General features: G+C 41.3%; 1 protein-coding gene across 1 annotated transcript in view; it reads right to left on the bottom strand.

The window, feature by feature from the left end:
* The window catches only part of PHGDH (phosphoglycerate dehydrogenase), a 376,392-nt gene that overhangs the window by 199,830 nt on the left and 157,115 nt on the right, over nt 1-19,447 (bottom strand). Inside the window, exon 7 of the mRNA XM_044075497.1 lies at nt 91-239. Coding sequence (XP_043931432.1) covers nt 91-239 — 149 coding nt within the window. The remainder of the gene's footprint in view (nt 1-90; nt 240-19,447) is intronic.

The raw sequence follows: 19,447 nt of genomic DNA, 5'->3' as shown, positions 1-19,447 counted from the left end.
AAATGCTGTAGCTCAGATAACACATGACAGCAGTTATCCAAAACAGCAATTCTACCTGCATGCAAACTATCTTAATGCCACTAGCCATACCTCAACAAAAACATCCAATGCTGCTCCTCCACACTGTCCCGATTCCAAGGCTCGGAGTAAGGCAGCCTCATCAATTATGCCTCCTCGAGCACAGTTGACCACCTTTACTCCCTTCTTACATATGGAAAAAGTTTCATCGTTTATCAGTCCTAAAACATAAAAGAAAAACACTTCCAAAATCACTAAACAAATCAATACACTGAGTGCATGTTAATAATCAGTATAATCTTCTTTCTTTTTGTTAACAAATCTAAATTTGCACCAAGCATATTAAACTGTGAGAAATTTATTTTATAATAGAATACTTGCTTAAGCATTAGCTACAGACTTTAAGTTGCAGGGAAAAACAAACAGCATTAAATTAGCATTTATCATATCAACTGATCTACAAGGCAGCACTCACTAACGGATCACACAGCTGAGTTCATACTCTACCAATCAACTTGGCATTTTTCTGGGAAGCTCATGTTCTATTTTTTTATTTACACTTTTGTTGACTGGATTAGTACAACTAGACTAGTAGTCTCTTTTCAGTGGAGACCCTTGGTGGTATTTATAGTACTGGAGAAAACTTAGCCAGGGCACTAGGGAACTTCCCCTACTTGTCACAGTGATCACTATGAATGCTGTAAGAGATTATGTGCACACGTCCTGGTCCGAAAGTAGTGGCGGCTGGGAGGAATTTTGCATGTCATTGATACCGGAAGTGAGGGAGCAGAGGTGAATGCTGGCTCAGTGGATGGTGGTATTGTTGATTCAGCGGTTCTGTTTCAGTGAAACCTTTTTGTGGAATCGAAGGATAATGCTAATGAGTGTGTTGTTACAACACTACAGTCAGGAGGGTTACGGGATTTAATACTACAAAAATTAATTGTTCAGAGTGAACCTGAGAATGGTGGTGAAGTATCATGGGGAAGAGATAATGGAAAAAAATAAGGAAGAGGAGGCAGTAGAGGATGTAATATGAAGATAAAGAAAAGAAGAAGAAAACTTGTGCAGAGACTTGACAAGCACATTGGGAGAAAAAAGACGTGAATGGGAGAATGTAAATAAAAGGAAACTGGTGGTAAGGCTGCAAAGTAAGCGTGAATCCCCATTAAAATGGTATGACATATGGGGCAATGTTGTTTTATCTGTGGGTGTTGCAATTCAAGAGATCAGAGCATTTATTATTACAGATAGACTTTTTGTGACATTATATTTGAGACCGTGTAAGGGATAGAGAATTTTTATGATGGCATTTGAAAAAAAGGAAAATGAAAATCCATGGAATGAGTATATTATAAAGACTGCATTTAGAGAGAGAGAGAGACGAAGAAAAAGTTGTATACAATTTCAAATGAAGAATGAAAGAGACATTAAAAATACACTTGCAAAGAAGTGTTGGATATTGTAAAAGTTTATGATTATAGGGGTATATGGATTCGGGGAGACGGAAGAGCAATGCTATTTTGAAAATGGAAAATGATAAAATCACACACATATCAAGTGTTATAAATGTAGAAGGGAATAGAGATTTAAAAAAATACTGGGGGCAAGTAAGAACACTATGCCAAAAAGAGGGGCATTTAGTGAATCAAGATGTTAAATTTGTGGAAAACTGGGACATGGGGCAAAAAACTGTGAGCTGGAATGTTATAAATGTAAGTGAAAAGGAAACTTTGCAATGGATTGTGCAGAGACAGAAAAAGAAAATGAAAATAAAACTGAAATAAGGAAAGAGGCAGGAAAAGACAACGAAAATATATAAAAAATACAAATGACGGAACAGAAGGAAGTTAGTGAGGAAAAATGGGATGGAGGTGTAGAAAAAAATTCAGAATTTAGTGATGAAAAGGATATAAATTGGACTGTGGCTAAAAGAAAACTTCTATAGGTACAAGAGTTTAAGACAGGAAAAGAAAGTGGAGTATAAATGTAAAAGAAAGGGAATGAATAGAAAAAGAAAAAATATACAGTATCTGACAAATAAAAAAATAAATAAAAGGAATAACCAGAGTATTATCTTTAAACAGGAACAGTCATACATATAACAAGGAGAACAGGAATAATAAACTTGTGTAAAAATTATGATATAGACATAAATAAAAGATGAAAAATTACAGACAGAAAACTTATGGGATGAGCATATATAATATGGAATTTGGGAAATGAACATTGTTCTGAAATTGCAATTTTATGCAGGAGAACAGTTAAAATGTTAAATAAAATTTTAGTAAGAATACATATATTGCCTATTTTAGATATCAGATGGCAAAAATATATACATGCAGAATTATAGCAATTTACAGTTATGTAGCAGTTAAAGAAAGAGGTTTATTTCAACAAATATTATATTATGTTATAGTGAATGTGAATGTAATAATAATGGGAGATTTTAATTGTGATTTGAGAGAAAGAAAAAAAAAGGGAAGGAAAGCAAAAGAGTGTAATAAAATGTGGAAAATTATATTTATTGAAAAGAAAAGGATGTACATATAAAACAAACATGTTTAAAACAGACACTGGTATTTTTAAATATATTATCAGTAGGAGTACAGATAGAAGAAGCAGGAAGACTGGATTTATAGACCACCTAGCAATATGGATAGAGAGTGAAAAAATAAAGAATATGTTAAGGTAAGAAAATGAATACAAAGAATAAACTAAAAAGTAATGGAATATAGAAGGTAATGGAGAGGATAAAAATTACACAGTTATGAAAAGAACAATTAACAAAGGCGCCATTTTACAAAAACTGGACTGAGTGCTGGATAGTATTTAAAAAGACATACTGAAAAGCTTACTTAAGTTGGGAAATAAACAGAAGAAAAAGAAAGAAGAATATGTGGATATACATGAGAGTTTTTGAAAATTCAGAGTATAGTAGAATGGAATTATATGAAAAGAAAGAAATATATGAGAAAATAAAAAAGACATCAATAATTTGTTCTTTAAACAAATATATTTACTGGAAGAAAAAAAAAGAATGGTATAAATATATTTAAGAAAATCAGTAAAAAAAAAAAAGAATGTTGCAATAAGGCAAATGAAAGAAAAATGGTGAAATTAAGAAAAATGAAAAATTATGGAAGCAGTATTACAGGTAAAATTTGTCAACTTTTAATTATAAAGGGAATAGCAGATGATGTTATGAAAGAAGGACAAGAAGCAAAATTAATGGCAGATGTTAATAAAACCTTTGATACAAAACAGCATAAAGTGTTATGGGAATCTATGGCTAACTATATTTTTTTCGAATAACTACAATATTAGTAAGAAAATTTAAACAGTATGTATGACCACTTAAAAAGTAGGGTAAGAATCCTAATTAATGGAAGGTTAAGTAGAGAAGTAGAAATGAATAATGGGATTAGACAAGGCTGTCCAATGAGTAATATCTTGTTTGCTTTAATCATAAATTTAAGTTAGTGAAATTAGGAGTAAAACAAGAAAGGTGGAATATGAAATAGAAAAACATGTTCAAACTCCATTTACAACAACTTATGCAAATTATATAGTTATAACAAAAAATTATTTTGGATGGAAAAGATAATTCAATATTTTGTAGCATGACTAAAAGGGATAGGAATGGATCTCAATAATGAAAAAAGTCAACGATTAGGAAGCAGTAAAGTATAGCAGATATACAATTTAATATAACGGAAATAAATATTTTTAGGAATACAGTTCCGTGTTAATGAAATAAAGAAAAAACAATGGGAAAATGTAATAAGGAATATAAAAGTAGTATGTGCATTACGGAAAATATATAAGCTGTCATACAAAAAAAAAGCACGTTTGGTTAATTCTGTGTTGATCAGCAAAATGGCATATTTAGTAAGTGTATTTATTATTGCAAAAATATACAAAAAGGAAATAATGGAAATATATTTTTTCTTTTATACTGGGTTTGAGACTGAATCTGGTAAAAAGATGACTAATATATAGAAATAAAGATAGTGGTTTAGGATTAATAAATCCCATAGCATTTGGGACTTTTGAATGTATATAAAGTATTAACATGGATAAAATATAAAGAGAAATTAGTTTGAAAGATATATGTCGGAAGAAGTTAGATCTAATAAAAAGAAAATAGAATATTATAATGAAATACAAAATTATTTTAAAAAGATAATATGGAAGATAAAGACTGATGACATAAAAATAAAAAATGAAAAATATGGTATGAAAAGGTAATGAATCAATCATTTTGTATTAATCCATGGGAAATTTTGCAGGAAGAAAAAGTAAATTTATTACAGAAAAAAGAAATAGTGTAAAAAGTGGGTAGAATGTCAACTTTTTATGGAGGTTAAGTATAAATAAACTTCAGGTTAAAAGTAACATGCCCTATAAAAAGAAATGTGGAGAGAATTTGTTTATATTGTGGGGAATAGGAAACATCAAAACGTGTTCTTAGCATGTAAGAGTAAGAAATTTGTGGAAAATACTGTGTGAAGAGAATTTATTTGGAAATCTCAAAGAAAAATATATAGATATGAATATGATAGTGTATGGATATTATAAAAAATAAGAGTGTAAAATAAGAATAAATAGAAAAATAAGTTATGTACTCACCATAACGTTCCATCTGAGTAGTTGTACTTCATTTGTCTTCAACCTTTGGGCTTTGGATCCAGCATGGATCCAACACGGCCACACATTGATCCAAGCTTTCAGCTTCTCCCCCATACCCATAATGCCCACTCTCCTTCCTCCCTTCAGATCTAGTTTGCCGCTGACAGTAAACACACACCCGACCCAACAAGGCCTTATCACTGCTGACTGTCCAAAAAAATCCTGAGCCAAGGAATATAAGGAGCCTTATGTGACAAACACTTTCTTACACATGGTCAGGATAATAGTGACAAGGCAGGGGGAAGGAGGGGGGACGGTTGAAGACAAATGAAGTACAACTACTCAGATGGAACATTATGGTGAGTACATAACTTCTTTATCTGAAGAAGTTTACTTCATTTGTTCTTCAACCTTTGGGACAGAGTCCTCAGCTACTCACACCTGGGAGGCCCTCATGGAAGAATATTCCAGAGCACGGCAGAGCCAAACAAAGCCCTACCTCTGGAAATGATGTCCAACTTATAGTGGGAAATGAAGGTACGAGATGAGGACCACATAGCGGCAGAAAAAATGTCATCCAGACATACCTTGGATCAGAATGCTGCCGAGGTAGCCATAGACCTGGTAGAGTGTGCTTTTACCCGACATGGCAGAGAGAGCCTCTTGGCTAAATAGGCCCTGGTAATGCATTCGGTTATCCATCTGGCAATTATAACTTTGGAAATTGGTTTGACCAAAAAGGGTTTAGCATACGAAACAAACAATTGGTCAGATTTCCTAAAGGATTTAGTCTTGTGAAGGTAGAAACGTAATTGTCTATGTACGGGAGGTGAAAATTTGGAAAAAATACTGGCAGGTTGATAGTTTGGTTTATGTTTGCTTCAGAGGCCACCTTTGGCAAAAAAGGATTGGTGCATAGAGAGACTATCAGATCATATAAGGCACATTGATAGAGCTTGGAGTTCTGACACCCTCCTAGCAGAAGTGATGGCAGAAGTGATGGCTACCAAGAAAGCAGTCTTCCAGGATAGATACTGTAATTCAACAGTAGCTGCAGGTTCAAAAGGGGGTGAAACAAGAGGCTGGAGAACCAAGGTAAGGTCCCACAGAGGCGTAGGATCTTTCACCAGAGGACGTAGTAGAAAGGTACCCTTTAGGAAAGCCTTGCAGAGCTTAGAAAATGCCAAGGAAGTCATATTGTCCCCCCCCTACATGAAAAGTAGAGGTATCAGTTGTACTTTAATAGTGGATGAACTGGCGCTCTGTTGAAAAGGACCTGCTAAGAAATCTAAAACTGCCAAGGGCGGGGCCGTAAAAGGGTCTAAGGCATGCTGCAAAGCCCAGACCGAAAAACTCTTCCATTTGCTATGGTAGACTCTTCTGGTTGATTACCTGTGAGCTGCAACCAGAATCCCCTTAACCGAGGAAGATAAACCGGGAGTCCTGATGATCATGGGAACTGGACAAGCCAAGCAGGGAGCTTCAGACTGATCTGATCTGGATGTGGTATCCCTGAGGGGTGAGAAATAAGATCCAGAACTGGATCCAGAGTCCATAGTGAACTACTGTGCGAGACCGTAGGGATGGAAACCAGACTTGGCGAGGCCAGAATGGGGCAATGTTTATGTCTGTGCTCCCCTAGCCTGCAAGCTTTCTGCAGAAACTTGGAGATCAATGGCAGAGGAGGATAGGCATAGAGTAGACCGGGTGGCCAAGCATGAACAAGAGCATCTCTGGGGGCTTCCCACTGAGGGGGGCACAGGGCAAAGAACTCATTGCACTTCGCGTTGGAAGGAGATGCGAAGAGATCGCAGCCTGGACGACCCCATCTGAGAAAGATCTGCTCCGCCACTGAAGGGTTCAGAGACCACACAAAGCATCGGAATGGACCTGCTAAGCCTGTCCGCTAGAATGTTGGACTTACCCGGAATGTGCGTTGCTACTAAAAACAACCAGTGGAGATCATCCATTCCCACACTCTCATGGCTTTGTGACAAAGGAGGTAGGATCTGGTTCCCCCCTGTTTGTTGATGTACCAGACTACTGACATGTTGTCCGTCTGGACGGCAATCATCTCTAGAAACAGATGGGTAAGAAGAGCTCGCAATGCTAGAAGCACCACCCTCATCTCTAGCATGCTGATATGCAGACTGGTCTTGGGGAGGGACCACGTGCCTTGGACAGTCTGCCCCGAGCAATGCCCCCCCACCCAAGCAGGGAGGTGTCCGTGGTCACTTTGGCTTTGGGCAAGGGTGGAAGAAAGGGACGACCCTTCGTTAGGTCCGGAGACTGAATCCACCACAGAAGAGAGTCCCTGCACATCTGGGATATTTGAACAGGATAAAACAAGGGTTGGTCCAGAAGAGACCATCGGACGGCAAGAGTCCACTGTAGAATGCACATGTGAAGGCATGATAAGGGCAACAGCTGGATTGCAGCTGCCATGGAATCCAAGGCACTGAGAACTGATTCCGCCTTTGGAACCTCTGTATGAAGAGCCTGCAAGACATGTGCCTTTAGATTATGCATTCTCTCCGGGGCAAGCAAGACCCGCATTTGAACTGTATCCAAGCTCTGATGAAGTCAAGGTTCTGAACCATAGTCAGTGCCGATTTGGAGAGATTGATGGTAATGCCTATATTTTTGGCTAATAGTAGAAAAGAGTCCCTGACTTGGCTTAGGAGATAGTTGGTCAGGGCAACAAAGAGCCAATTGTCCAAGTACGGAAAGACCTGAATACCCTGAAGCCTCAGGTGGGCCGCAACTACTGCCATCACTTTGGTGAACACGCAGGGGGTGGTGGTGAGACCAAAGGGAAGGGCTCTGAATTGAAAGTGATTGGTTCTTAGCCGGAAGCAGAGAAACCTCCAGGAGCGTCTATCCATTTTAATATGGTAGTAAGCGTCTTGGAGGTCGATCGAGAACATCTAGTCATTTGTCTGCAGATAGGGCAGGACAGAGAAAAGAGTGACCATCCAAAATTTTGTCTTTGTTACTACCAGGTGGAAAGATCCAAGATGGGTCTTAGGTGCCCAGTCTTCTCTGACACTAAAAAGAACTTTGAATAAAACCCCAATCCGGACTGGTCTGGGGGGACCTTTTGGATGACTCGTTTGCTTAGCAGCTTGTCTACTTCTAAGGCTGCTGCCTCCTGTTGAGTGGGTGGAACATCTGGGAGGTGTCTGGGAAGAAGAGGCGGTTGGTTGAAGGGAATTGAATAGCCTCTGCATATGATCTGCAGCACTCGGCGATCGTTTGTAAAGAACTCCCATGCTGCTGGGTGCAGCGAAAGGCAACTCCCGACTGCCTCCAGAGAGGAGCAGTCGGGGAACAATTCAGGGCTGCTGCTTGGGCCTGTCCGAGAAAGGTTCTCTGAACCCAGTATTTCTTATTCCCCCCTCTGCCTCTGGGCCGGCATGTATCGTAACCCCCTCTGCCTCTGGGGAGGGGGGGTGAATTGCTCTGAGTGTCCCAGGAAAACACCTGAGACTTTCGGAACCACATCTTCTTCGTCCCTCACTGGATTTCTGGAAAAGGATCTTTGACGGGAGGAGAAGCGGATCCAGACGGCAGACAGTCTTCTCGTCCTTCTCGCTCTGGACAAGTGTCTATCTCACTGACTTCTCAAAAAGGGAAGAACCATCAAAAGGGGCATTGGTAAAAGATGCCTTAAAGGGGTCAGAGAACTGATGCAGCTGGAGCCAGGAATAGCGCTCAATGGTGATTCCTGAACCAGCAGCCCTAGCGGCTCCCTCCGTGGCATGGGAGAGAAGGCACATGGACGCATTAGAAATGGCTTTTAGAGTGGCAATTCAGGTGGAGAACATCTTTTTGTCCTCCGACATGGTCTCTGGGGTCAATTCATCGACCTACTTGACTAGGTCACACTGTGATAGAGTCAGGTGTGCCATATAGTTCAGCGGCCGGATGGCAAAGGTCACTGAAGCATACACCCGCTTCCCAAAATGGTCCCAAGTCCATGACTCACAGTTAGGAGGGTGGACCATAGAGCTCTCCTGAGCTAGCTCTTTCTTTGTGGCCGCTGGCATGACCATAGCATCTACCAGGGATCCTTTGAACCAGTGCATCCTGTCTGCTGGCGGACTAAGGACTTTGTCAGGACACTTCAGGATAGGCTCCACAGTATGAGTCTCCTTCCACGCCCGAGATCTTATCAGATCCACCAAGGGATCTGCGGGAGGGGACACCCAGGAAGTAGATGGGCCCGTGCCGAATGCCTCAAGAAACACTGTTTTGTCAATGGGCTCCAATACCACAGGTCAGATCGGAGAAGGAGAAATTGGAGAGAAAAGGTTTGCGAGGCACACCCCCCCCCCCCCGGAAGGAGAGGGTGCAGGCAATACCCCCATCTGAATTTGAGTGCAGATGAATTTCTGCATCATTTTATCCATCTCCCCTTCAGTAAGGGACCGGGTGGAGTGGGAAGAAGAGGCCACAGAAACAGGTCTAGAATGGCGGTGAGGGGAAACAGGAGACCACATTCTGACCTCCTCCGGCTCAAGAGAAAATCTAGGGGAGAGCCCAGGAGAACTAGGCCTGGAAGTCACAATCTTGGGGGGGGGGGGACCAGCCAGGACAGAGCAGTGAGGAGACCACTTGTGGGGCCTATCCTTTTTTGTCTTTTCTCCTTCCCCAGACCTCTTGGTGGGAGTTTGAGTCCCTGAGGCCTGGGAAGGGGAAGATACCGCTGCAGGTGAAGATCCAGTGGAGGGAGTGGGAACAGCCATTCCCGATGCGGGCAAAAGGCCCTTAACTATCAGTTTGTTCCTCCTGTCCTGAAGTGCTCTGGGGTTAAACCCAGCACAGATAGGACAGGAGGTATCAAGGGGAGAAGCACCCAGCACACGACACACCTAGTGTGGCCATCAGCAGGGGAGAGCTTATGGCCACACTCAGAACAGTGTTTAAAGCCAGATTTAGGGGCTTCAGACATTGTCCTCTAGATAAGGCCCAAGATACACACACACACAAGCACTTTTTTTTTTTACCGACGCTAATCACGAGGGGGAGGATAGCAAAGAAGATTTGAAAATACAAAACTTTAACTCACGTGATTTAGATAAAAAAAACACACACCACGCTGCCAAAAGCTCAGACCACGTTGCAGCCTCTATCAGTGGCAAACGAGATCTGAAGGGAGGAAGGAGATCGGTGGCATTATGGGTAGGGGGAGGAGATGATAGCTATGCCACCGTGTCAGATCCATGCCGGATCTGAAGCCCAAAGGTTGAAGACCAAATGAAGTAAACTACTTCAGATCAAACATTTTATGTATCATAGATTATTTGGAATAAACCACTTGGTGAAATTATGTTAAATGGGAAATGGGATTTCTAAGAAATTACAAAAAAAAATCAAATGGTGGTTATGGAAAAAGGAGTGGGAGTCTAGTAAAAAGAGATTGTGAGTTTTTCTTCACTGTAAGTACTGGGGATGGAATATGCAAATATGTAAATTTATAATATTGGAGTAAATAAGTTGTAAAATGAATACAAATAAAGGCCCCCTACTCTTTTTGAAAGGTGCTATGGGACCTTTTACATCCAGCTGAGCTACCACCATCCCAAATACAGCACAGTCCTGTCTTTTGCTGATTATACAAGTATGCCTAACCCCTTAGCCCATCAGTTTGGCCTTTACCCAATAAAGCACACGTTGCAAATCAAGACAAACAAATGAACATATGATGCCTAGAACAACTAGTGTCCATGTCTCCATAATCACGGATGGTCATGAGCTTTGGGAGGTGGCTGTAAGGATGACAAAATACAAGTGGTAGTAATGAGGTTAATTCCAAGGGTGGCTGGGTTCACTCTCCAGGATACGGAGAAGTTTAGTGTTCTGGAAAGCTACAGTACAACCACTGCTCATCCATGCGACGTCACTCTCTTGAGAAGTGTAAAGGCATGGCACATTAGCAGGCAGTTCTGGGGCAGGCTCTGAGCCATGAGGGACAGAGATACTGTCTCCCAGTTTGCATGCAAATTTCACTGAATGAGATGAAGACTGTTAATTGAGGGGGGGGTAATCTGGTCTACCTACTCAGTTTGCTACCACCACAACCCTCACCAGGGCTACTGATTTAGAAAATGGATGATGGGTTGATTAAATGACGATGTGAGTAGCACACAGCGTGTGAACATATCAACACTCACACACACATACATGAAAGATGCTGGGGAAAGAGCATTATGTGTGGCAGAATAGATAACAGGACTTGAGCTAAACTGTATTCAATGAAGATATGAGAGAAGTTCGCCATGGACAGTAATGAAATCAACTAGCTGTGACAATTACCTGGATAATCTTAAATATTTACAAATTACAGGGGGAAATTAAGACAGAGGTAAGAACAAAACTAGACCCCTCTTCTTTCGGCTTTTCCCGGTTAGGGGTCACCACAGCGGATCACCTGTCCGCTCATGATTGGCAATGGAGTTTTACGGTGTTGAGTTGCCAGCCCAGCACCCAACCTTCCACAGAAGGCACACACATGCACGCACTCACGCCTTGGGACAATTTAGAGTGTCCAGTCCACCTACAGCATATGTCTTTGGGATGAAGCCGGAGCACCCGGAGGAAACCCACACGACCACAGGGAGGACATGCAGACTCCGCAGAGAAGGCACCCCAGCTGAGGATCGAACCGGAGAACCTCTTGCTGTGAGGCGGCAATGCTAACCGTTGTAGCACCACGGTCGCCCAAGAACAAAACTAGAACCAAACATCCCAAAACTTAGGAAAAAGGGAGGCAGTGTATTTCATACCCAAAACAACAACAACAACAACCAACAACAACCACAACCACAACCACGAGACAGCTGTAAACTACTGGTGCCAAAGTGATTACTAAACTTGTTTAAGTGCCAGTAGTGGAGAAAGGCACACTGGAGGAAGCAGATATTTAGTGCAATTTCAAAATTAACATCAACCCAATAGTAAAATCTGTGGTAGGTTTTTATTATGAGTACCCACTTAAACCAGTTTAGGGTCGCATCACATTTGGAGATTGTTCTAAATAGGGTGTCAGCTCACTGCTGTTGTTGCTGCCACTCAGCAAAGGGAATTTCGCACCTTGGCCTGTGGTGGTGGGTCCTGGGGGAGTGATTTTCGGACATTTTTGTGATGTAGACTTGTACAGCGAATGTGGAACAGACTTTTATAGGATTTCATAACAGTAGCTAAAGGAATATTCTAACAGATCTTGAGTTACACATGCTTGCTATTTTTCAAGGAGGCAATGGATTCAAGAGTTTCAAGGAATTCCAAACGAATGTTATTGACATTTCATGGTGATATGGCAAAATGACATACATCACTTAAAGAACATGCCAAAAGAGTACAGGCTTAAAACAAAGTTAAATGCCCAGTTTTCACAGATGAAACTGCATACTTAATGACACTGAGAAAAACAGACTGTGCAAGTTGCAACAGTGGGCAGAGGCAGTGCAGCAGGAATCTAAGACATGTCACAAATGAGGCTGTGACTACAAGTGCTGATTTACTACACAGAAGATCTGTCCTTGACCTTGAGATGGCCCTTGGCTGGGTTGTTCTCCACCAAACAGCAGTAAAGCATTTTTTTCTGTATTTTTGTTTTTACCACCATGACAGCAGAAGCTTGCACAGAATTAAAATGGCCAGGACAGGGAAACATCTGCTTGGTATGCTAGTGAGCATATGCACAAGGAAGGCATAGTATGCCCTGACTGATTTGGTGCTCACGTCAGAGTCCGTCAGCAAAGGTGAATTATGGTTTCATTAGTAATACAATCATTGCTCGGATGCTGCCAAGTGTGCAAACATCTCTGACTGCCTGGATGATAAGCCCTGCAATCAGCTCTCACACTTGTACTAAGGATACCCAGCACAGTGGAACAAATGAGCTGAATACCAGTTGCAGTGGGATCCGATGGCCAGCAGGCATGGTGGGGGATGGACTACACTAGGAAAAAAAAAAAATACAGTGATCCAGTATAAGTCTATTACCAGTCTGTTAATGTGTAATACATATCAGGTGCTGTTCTACAAACAGTAAACAACGATGACCCAATACCAAGTGTATAAACTAGTCATACAGGAAAGATCTAGGCATAATTTGCTGTCCTGTGATTTTGTAGAAGTCAAGGAGAGCTATCAGTATGTCAAGAATATTACTATGTGGTTGAAGAATAGTAAAGCCTACCAAGACTGCATTTTAGAGGGTTTACCTATGAGCTGAAAAATCTGAAAAGTACAAATAAAAGTTTTTTTTTTTTTTTTTGGCAAAGAGGAGGCAAGCCCCGCACACCCATATACGTACCAACTACACAGTTGCACCACAGTGAAGAAGAGGAAATCTCCTTAAAAACACAATGCCGGCATAATACAATACACTGTGGTGAAACTCTCCACGCCATTAAATTCTCAAACTTAAGCTGCTCAACCACTAATGTAGCCATTACCTGGAATTAAGACTTTCTGGAGTGAGTGCTGAATATGGAACATTAGAGGCACCTAGGAACAGCCAAAACAATTACTTACCCAAATTGTTATGCTGTGGTCTGGCACAGAAATTGAAATGTCACTGAAAACTGCACTGGAAATTACAAAAGCAAAATGCACGTCTCCAATAGGACACCATATCTGTAATGGCATTTTAAGACCTTCTGGCAAGTCCCTTCTTTTAGTAATAGTGGTGGAGCACTCCAAATGACTTTTGTATGGATGATAAGCCCTGCAATCAGACACCAAAGATAAAATGAGTGCTAATGTCTGCAAACAATTATTTACCTGTACACAAGGACCGTCCATAATTCAAACCAGAGGAATCAATAACATCTGCAAAACTATATGATATGGAAAATCTGCAGGAATCAGGGAAATTGCTAAAAAAAAAACTCCTTGTGATAAGTCCCACAGGATCATCCAAAACCTGCTACAACTTTATTCCAATAAGAGAGTCTTACGTTCCTCTAATAAATCTCTTCTACAAATATCCAAATCCAATTAATAGTGCTGGAGACTCTATTTAAATCATATCATATGGCCAAAATCTACAGCACACTCCCTCAAACTTTAACTACAATTAACCCTGCACACTTCAAAAAATACTCAAGAACCACTTATTTAATAATTCGCTCTGCCCATACTCTAGCCCTGACTAACTCACATTGCTTCTTCCGTATTATTTTATCCTACTACTACTTTTCCTCTCTCTCCCCCATCCATCCTCCCTCCTCCACTAACTACCACAGTATTGTTCTCTCTCCACATAACCCTTAAACTATTTACTCTTATTCCTACCTCTTTGAATATCCATTCTTCTATATCAATTCATCTTCTACGTCATTTTTCCTCTTCCTTTTTCCCTGCACTCACCTATCTCCCCTGTAATTCCTATCTACCCTTCACCTCTTTCTCTCTCTCCTTTGTAAGCCTTTCTCCTTGCCCATCCTCATTCATTATGTTCTTTAGATGAATTCTAATGTGAGATACATTGACAACTGCATTTCATAAAAAATGCTCAGTCTATTATTGTTAATCTAATAATACCCATGAGGTATTTTAAGGGAATTTAAAGTAGTTTTGCAATCTTTGTATCCAAGTAATATTGCTATGCATCTATGTAATTTTGCTTTGCTTGATATCTATGTAATTTTGCTTAGCTTTATATCCATTTAATTTTGCTTTTGTCTATGGAGCTTTTCTCCCTGGGCCTCTGCTGAAAATGGGTTCATGCCCAGTCAGAATTTCCTGGTAAACAAATGTCAAAAGTTGTACTTGTAGTAGAAAGCCTTACATTCTGTGAATTTGTGCAGAGCTAACTACCTGGCTGTGTTGGAGTCTATAATCATCTGATATACCAACTGAGAAGTACATTTTTTTTGCACTTGATTGTACAGTACTGCATTTATATATCTGTCCTCTGTATTCTGTGTGCACGGTTTGTTTCTCCGGGTAGTTCAGTAGCTAGTTTCATGTGGGGGTTGTTTTTGCTTGGAGTCAGCCCATATAAGGTCTTGGCCATTGTCAAACACCTCTGTTTATTTGATTGCCTGAGGCTTATTTTCTCAGTTGTATTTCTAGTACAAACACTTACATTCTGTGAGCTAACAACGTGGCTGTGTTGGAGTTTATAACAGTCTGATATACCAACTGATACGTATATTTTTTGTACTTGATTGTACTGTACTGCATTTATATATTTGTCCTCTGTATTCTGTGTGCATTGCTAAATTTTCCCTCCCTCCTACCCAGGTGTTGTTGTATTCTTAAAGTTGGTGGCTTTGGAATTGCCAACCCCTGATGTAAAATTGATTTTGGTCACTCCTCCCATTCTCATCTCATTTGCTCACTCAACTGAGTACAGTGAAATCATTTGGGAAGGACTATCCCCTTGTTTTTTTTACTTTGAACACTCCTCCCTGTCCCATCTTATCAGCTCAGTCTACAGAGTACAGAGAGAGCATCTGGGAAGGCCAACTCCCTTAGCTTCTTAATCTTGAACTATCTTCTATTTCCTCCCTCTCCACAAAAAAAAAATTACACTTTAGTCATCTGCCTTTACTGTAATTGTGTTCTTCCTATTTTATCACCCTATTTTTGCTGTGTGCTGTTAAGTGTTCAAACGCTTTTATCATGTTGCATTTATTACTGCTTGTTAGTAGCCTGATTAAATTTATCTGTTATTCTAAGCATCTTAGTTTTGGTTTAGCACTTGTGCTTCAGGCCAGTTACTTTACATTTAAGTTTTTTTGGGATCTACACTCTTGTGGACAAACCCTTATCAAAACCCTCTCTCCATAAGACCGCCCAAGTATTCAGAATACTATGTCTGGACAATTCCCATCAGTTTCTCCTTCAAGCCTGGTCAACCTGGGCATACTGAGACAGTGCAGCAACTGCCTCATGTTTACTGACAGCCCTCTTCTCCTAGCACATAATTCTACTACTTGCGAGAAATGCATCAGTAACCTGGAATCCATGCTCTCTTGCGCCACAGTCAGTACTCCTGACAAAGAGGACATTGCCAGCACAAAAAACACACCACTCAAATCACACAGCCAAGCACAACACACATCCACCTTTGCAGAATTCCTCAATAAAAACTTATCTAAACAGGAGAGACCTCCAAAACACACTCACAAACATTCCACACATGACACCAAACACATCACACATAGCAGACAACACACCAGTGTCTCACAAACACAGCTCATAAGGCAAAACAATAAACCATCACAGCCCATAAGGTATAACAATAAACCAAATGTACTAGACATTGGCGACTCAATTGTGAGACACACCTATGTCCCCCTCACCAGGTTTGACAAGGAGACGGTCATGGTCATTTGTTTATCTGATGTCAGAATCTGCCATATCACACACGCAGTTAAAGTCTCTCCACAACAGGTACAAGTATGACTCTGTCACTGTCCATGTTGGTTTGAATGACTTGAGACATACCTCCCTGGACTATATGAAGAAAGACAGGATTGTCAGAGTATGTGTCCCAGGCAGGTATGACCCTAGCCCTAAGCAACATCCTACCTTCAGCAAGAATGTTACCACAATAGCAACAAAACATAATTGACTTCAACAACTGGCTTAGTTTCTGATGTCATTCCAAGGTGATTCAGTATCTATCTGCCTAGGATGACATGGTTGACAGGCCTCATTGCTTTGCCAGAGATGGCATCCATCTGTCACCACTGGGATTCCGGATCCTGGCCAAGGCTCTTGCCACCCCCATTGTGTTTTTTAGGCAATGTCCCAAACATAAAAGATCTGTCAAAAAACAAATTGAAGGCCATGCTGCTAAATGCTAGGAGCCTTAACCTGAAAATTCACTCAATGGAGGCTCTCCTTGCACTGGAAAATGATGGTATCTGTGCTGTCAAGGAAACCTGGTTCAGGGTTGCGGAGAGCACCCCTACCGTGCATACCTTATTCCACACAGTGTTCCTGACCTCATTTTGGGGTCGGAATAAGGGTGGTAGAGTCTCTATCTTCATTAAGGACAGGCACACTTCCCGACTGGTCCGCCAGCATGACGCACTGGAACTACTCCAGGTGCAACTGGCAGTTGGCAAGACACCAATCTAAGTTATAAACCCCCTCCATGACTCAGGACACCCACTCCTCTTACCAGGATCTACTTGACTCCATCAAGGTACCCCCCAACACCCTGATCCTTGGTGACTATAACTGCCCCACCATAGACTGGGTGAACTATTCCTGCACTAATGCACTCACTCAACGATTCCTTGACTTCATCAATTCTAACACACTAGACCAGCTTGTCTCATCCCCCAAAAGGGGAGATAATATTCTGGACTTGGTTCTCACCAACATGGGTGACCGCTGCACCACTTCCATAGTATGTTCCTCCCTCATGAGATCAGATCGGACTGTCTCGATCAAGGTTTCTATCCCACCCAGCCATAATAGAGCTAAAAAACTTCTCAAAAGATGACTACAACCTCCTAAGGGAGGGTATCTGTAACTTCACACCACCGCCCCCACAGAGGATGCAGACAACTATGATGAACAGTACGCCAATGCAGTATACAAGCACCTCACCTGTACAAGTGCATGGACTCAGCCATACCAAACAGAACTAAAACCTGCTTCTGAAGGAAACACAAACCTGTTTGGTGGACATCCTCTATCAACAAGCTTTACAACAAAGGAAGAAACTATTGTCCAATGGTAAAAAGGAACAAATTCCAAATTGGAAAAACTCCCTCCTTAGCCTCAACAAGGAAATTACTGACCCTGGAAACTATTGCCCCATTAGCTTGATAAGTCTGATCTGTAAAGCCATGGAGCGTATTATTATGGATCTCATAAAAGGACATAGGCAATCTCCAAGCACCTGACCCCACCCAGTTTGGATTAGTCAATGGCAGATCTTGCCTGTTGAACCTGCTGACTTTTTGAGACTGTTGCCAAGGTCCTGGATGAGGGAAAGTCAGTACATACAGCTTACCTTGACTTGGCCAAGGCCCTTGACACAATCCCCCACATGGGCATCATTGAAAAAAGCTAACACAACTTGGCGTAAATCCCTATCTCATCAGAAGGCTGGCCAACTGGCTCATCGACAGGACCCTCAAGGTCAAATTAGGCATCTCCACCTCTGATAACAGACCTGTCACTAGTGGAGTTCCCCAGGGATCTAACCTGGGACCCCTACTGTTTGGCATTTACTTCTCAGAGGTCCAGGCAAAGACAAAAGGCCTGTGGCTGACCAAGTTTGTGGATGACTAAGTTGGGTGCTGTCATTGACTCTGCAAATGATGTTAACATACTGCAAGAGGGTCTCACAGCAACTAACTGATTGCTGCCAAAGTCATGGCCTCAAGCTAAATGCAAAAAAATGTATCATACCATTCGGCAGAAACACAGCCCCTACTGATTACCACATCAATGGCAACCCCCTAAACACATGACCTGTGGTGACAGACCTGGGTACTCTGGTAGACAATAATCTCACATTTAACCATCATGTAGCGGCAGTGATCAGAAAAGCCTTTTACTTAGTTCATCTCATAAGTAAAAGTATTGCATCCAGAAAAAAGGAGGTTAATACCTCTCTATACTCCTCCCTCATTAGACCAATAATGGAGTACAACACCCCATTTGGTATGTACCTCTCCAAACATCTGCACCAACTGGAAAGGCCACAAAATACCTCACAAAGAGAATCCATGGCTTCCAACACCTGTCCTATGTGGACAGGCTCAAATAACTATCACGCTACTCAGTATTGTACAGATTGCTCAGAGGTGATCTGCGTCTTGCCTACAAGGCGATCTTGGACCCTGCCCTACTATAGATGCTCCATATCTGCAAGTTTAACTCCTTCCACATTACCCGCTTGAAAGCCCTGAATCTAATATGCGACATCAACATAACCTGCTGGAGAGACAGGTTTGTCTCCCAGAGACTGCCCAGTCTCTGGAATACCCATCTCTGGAATAGACTTCCCATACATGTCAAACAGAGTACCTCGCTGACCCTCTTCAAGCACAACCTTGATTAGTGGATGGGAAACCCAAATTTGTCCCAGGGGTTCCGCGTGTCCCTCACCGACAGGGGCAACAAGTGCTGACTGAGGTTTCTTTTTGGGATAAACTTTTGGTAAGCTTGTAAGGGCCCCACGGCTATTTGCCTAGTAACCTTCTATGATCCCATGATCCTATGAATAAAATAAAAATAAATCATATTCTGCTAACTAACACTGTAGAGGCAACTACCAAAGTATACTCAATACTGCTTTTATAATGAAAACTTTATTTTTGATGAGAATTAAAACCAAATGAAATACGAATGAAAAATTCTCAAGGTGATGAAAAAGAGCTAAACAGACTACACAACTGGCAAATCTCAAGTGTCAAAATGTTTCAAAGACTGGGTCATTATGGTACACTTAAAAAAAAGGACAGCGTTATCTGCAAAAGAGTTGTACATCAGTTAAGAAATTGTCACCAAGTACATACTCTACTGCCACTTATGAAGCAACTAAGAGTGAATCCCTGGCCTGCAGTAACAACTCTCTAAATGCTAACCCTGAGAAATGGCAACAGGACATTAGCAACTAGGACCATTTTCAGAGAAGAATGGTTAGAGGACACCTGCTATACCCACTACTGGAAGACATTCTTGAATGACCCAACCACATCAGTGTTGCACCATCCTAACAAGTTTCTCTTCAGAAGCTATATCCAGGTATGCAACAAGGAATGTTTTCTTCACAACAATGACAAGTATAAATGTTACTGCAATTAGG

Source organism: Protopterus annectens, chromosome 6.part1, assembly GCF_019279795.1.
Source record: "Protopterus annectens isolate FY-2018-M chromosome 6.part1, PAN1.0, whole genome shotgun sequence".
Classification (NCBI taxonomy): domain Eukaryota; kingdom Metazoa; phylum Chordata; order Ceratodontiformes; family Protopteridae; genus Protopterus; species Protopterus annectens.
Note: the sequence above shows the minus strand (reverse complement) of the source record. Positions and strands in the feature narration are given on the sequence as shown.